Source organism: Osmerus mordax, chromosome 6, assembly GCF_038355195.1.
Source record: "Osmerus mordax isolate fOsmMor3 chromosome 6, fOsmMor3.pri, whole genome shotgun sequence".
NCBI classification, from domain to species: Eukaryota; Metazoa; Chordata; class Actinopteri; order Osmeriformes; family Osmeridae; genus Osmerus; species Osmerus mordax.
In genome coordinates this window covers 19,982,072-19,985,722 of record NC_090055.1, presented here as the reverse complement: position 1 = coordinate 19,985,722, position 3,651 = coordinate 19,982,072, and the positions used below count along the sequence as shown (strand labels likewise).

General features: G+C 45.4%; 1 protein-coding gene and 1 non-coding gene across 2 annotated transcripts in view; one reads left to right on the top strand and one right to left on the bottom strand.

Moving 5' to 3' along the window:
* The window catches only part of LOC136944273 (LIM domain-containing protein 1), a 14,554-nt gene extending 11,107 nt beyond the window's left edge, over positions 1-3,447 (top strand). Inside the window, exons 7-8 of the mRNA XM_067237960.1 lie at positions 981-1,049; positions 2,348-3,447. Coding sequence (XP_067094061.1) covers positions 981-1,049; positions 2,348-2,491 — 213 coding nt within the window. The 3' untranslated portion in view covers positions 2,492-3,447. The remainder of the gene's footprint in view (positions 1-980; positions 1,050-2,347) is intronic.
* Positions 3,448-3,578: 131 nt separating this feature from the next.
* Positions 3,579-3,651, bottom strand: trnar-acg (transfer RNA arginine (anticodon ACG)). Its single transcript has one exon. It is a non-coding gene; the product is annotated as a tRNA-Arg (tRNA).

Genomic DNA, 3,651 nt, shown 5'->3' with positions numbered 1-3,651 from the left:
TACCTCTTTAAAGTAGGGGAGTGGGGTGGGAAAGGGGGGTAGGTTGGGGGGCAGGAGGGGCATGACAGCATCCTTAGTACGCACTTCTCCCTCTTTCTCTCGCTCCCTCCCTCTCTCCCTCCCTCTCACTCCTTCTGTCCCTCCCTCTCTCTCTCCCTCCCTCCCTCCCACAAAACAAAATCCAAAATTAGAGTTGACCCTGCTGGAATGCCCCGCCCCCCTCTCTGCAGGGAGAGACTTCAGAGAGGGCGGTGTTAGTTTGTCCACCTACATGGGATCGTTATGAAAGAGCCTTGGAGAGCCTCCCAGAGCAGCCAGTGAAGTCTCACGTCACAGCACCAGGAATGTGCACCTGGGACATTCAAACACTCGCAAACCTAGAGCAGTTTGAAATGAATGGATACAGCTCAGCGGCTGAGCATTTGACTGCAGATCAAGAGGTTGCAGGTTCAAATCCCCCTTGTATGTTTCTCTGGGAAAAGTGTCTGATAAAAATAAATGTAAAAAGATTAAATTAGATTAAGATTAAAAAACATGATTTCTAAAAAGGACCAAACAGGTTTTTCTTCCCTTCCTGTTGTCTCCTCGAGGTAGGCTGCTGGCTAGTTTGACCTGTGGTCATGGTCAAGGTGACCTGTGGTCATGGTCAAGGTGACCTGTGGTCATGGTGACCTGTGGTCATGGTCAAGGTGACCTGTGGTCATGGTGACCTGTTGTCATGGTGACCTGTGGTCAAGGTGACCTGTGGTCATGGTGACCTGTGGTCATGGTCAAGGTGACCTGTGGTCAAGGTGACCTGTGGTCATGGTGACCTGTGGTCAAGGTGACCTGTGGTCAAGGTGACCTGTGGTCATGGTGACCTGTGGTCAAGGTGACCTGTGGTCAAGGTGACCTGTGGTCATGGTGACCTGTGGTCATAGTCAAGGTGACCTGTGTGGGTACTCAGGGGGAGTTTACAGTGTCTCTGCCTGTGTCTCCAGGGCTGGGACGAGACCATCAGGGTGGTGTCCATGGACAGGGACTACCATGTAGACTGCTACCACTGCAAGGTGAGACACACTGAAGACCTCCGCATTGTGGCAACACAAAGTTACTATATGTATGAGCAACATGGCATTGCATGCTGGGGAGGTATTTATAGACACACACACACACTCACACGCACTCACACACACATCTGCAGTGTTGTGTTCTCACGGTGCTTAATGACAGTCTAGATGGTATAATTACTTGCTGCGGAGCTTAGCAAGACCCATACCACCTCATCACTGTCTGATAGTTTTACCTACCAACGTCCCCCCAACACACACACACACACATGCCACACACACACACACACACACACACGTGCCACACACACACACACACACACATGCCACACACACACACACATGCCACACACACACACACGTGCCACACACATGCCACACACACACACACATGCCACACACACACACACATGCCACACACACACACACATGCCACACACACACACACACATGCCACACACACACACACACATGCCACACACACACACATGCCACACACACACACACATGCCACACACACACACACATGCCACACACACACACACACATGCCACACACACAGACACGTGCCACACACACTTCACGGGTTGATTGACAGCTGGGGTTCTTCAGGCAATTGACAACAAAGAGCAGCGAGTCGTGAGGAGGAGAGGGGTTTTCAGAGCGCTTACTAGCTCTGCTCTGTTTAACCATACTGTCTGTGAGCCTGTGTGAGCCTGTGTGAGCCTGTGTGTGTGTGTGTGTGTGTGTGTGTGTGTGTGTGTGTGTCTGTGAGCCTGTGTGAGCCTGTGTGTGTGTGTGTGCGCGTGTGTGTGTGTGTGTGTGTGTGTGTGTGTGTGTGTGTGTGTGCGCGTGTGTGTGTGCGTGTGTGTTCCTGTCACACTTGCAGATCAGTTCAAGGTGACAGTGAAGGATTCTCTTCATGTTTGTTTCTCTCTGTTTTAAGAAATACATTTTTTTAATGGAAATTTTTCTCTTTTTTACAGTTCCCGAAAATAACTTGTTTTGAAACTTGCTTAAATGCATGCAACTATGCAAGCCACTAATTCAACTACAAATGCCCTCCCTGTGTCTCTCCATCCCTGTGTACTTCTAAACCTCTCTGTTTCTCCCATCTTATTAGAGTACATTTGACAATAAAATAGATATAAAATAATATACGTCATTGGGAGATGGGTAAAGAGCTCAGTGGTCACATGTTTGACGGCGGGTGAAGAGATCAGATCTCTAGCTGTACGTAACTTCGGATGAAAAGCGTCCGTTAAATGAATACATCAGAATCCTTCTTGTTTCTCCAGGATTGTCAGAAGGAGCTGAACGATGAGGAGGGTCACCGCTGCTACCCTCTGGACGGTATCCTCCTCTGTCACTCCTGTCATCTGAAACACATCGAGCCCGGCTGCTCCTCGCCCACCGCCGCCTCCTACCATCACCGCGCCTAGGCTACAGCGCCCCCATGTGGTGGTTTACTGAATAACCACAATTGCCAAACTGCATTTTTATATCGCCAAAGAAATTAACTGGAGAGACTATGACTAAAGTTACTGAGCGTAACGTTTCAATATAGGAGTTATCTCTTGTGTTTTGATGGGATTTATCTGTACAGCCTTCAGTTCGGACGTGTTTATGGCAAGAAAGTCATATAGCTGATATGTATTCAGTGATTTATGCCGAAACTTTGATTTTAGTAATGAATCGATGAATCGCCAAAGTATGTTGATTGTCAATTGAACTTTTACAATGAGAAACTGCCTCAGTTTTATTTCTGTGTAAATATAAATTGTGTTGCAGTCTGTGTAAATATATTGATATACTTTCCAATTGTGTTTAAATATCCGAAAAGGCTTTAACAGTTGTGTCAGCTTATAGACATACTGCAAGTATCCCCGCTTTTTACGCGATGTATCTCATTGCATTTAAAGGAGATTAACATCTAAATTACTTAGAGAAAGTCGATACTGCCATGAGTCGGAGTCGAACCCTCAATACTCACTATGTTTCGCTTTACATTTAATGTGTCAGGATAGTATTATAGCGTTACAAAGTAGGACTACTTTAAATACAATTTCTTCAGTCAACCATTTCGAAATACAGCAGGTTTGTTGATCTGTATTTTTTTCTTGTGCGGTTTCTTGAAGCGGTGGCTGGTGCAACTGGTATCGGGCCTAATGGACAACGACGTCGATAGGAAAATTGGCCTAAACCTGGTCCTGGACATATTTTTTATCAGTCTGTATAAACCACATAATAACTCTAAAAACTGTACTATTAGACATCCATCCGTTTTAAGTTATGCAACATTGCTCAAAATATATTTATGGCTTGTTCCTTGTATGAGAAAATGTATTAGTCGCCCATGTAACCTTACGATAGGACATTTCTGTCTAGAAAAATGTCTTCAGTGAATTTTTCAAAAAATAAATATATTATAATATATGTATTTTTTTTCGTTCTTCTTATCGTTACGTAGAGTAAAACTAATTTTCTCTCCACACATTTACAGAAAGATGTTCTTGAAAACTAAAAATTCGAGCCAGCCAGGAGTCGAACCTAGAATCTTCTGATCCGTAGTCAGACGCGTTATCCATTGCGCCACTGGCCC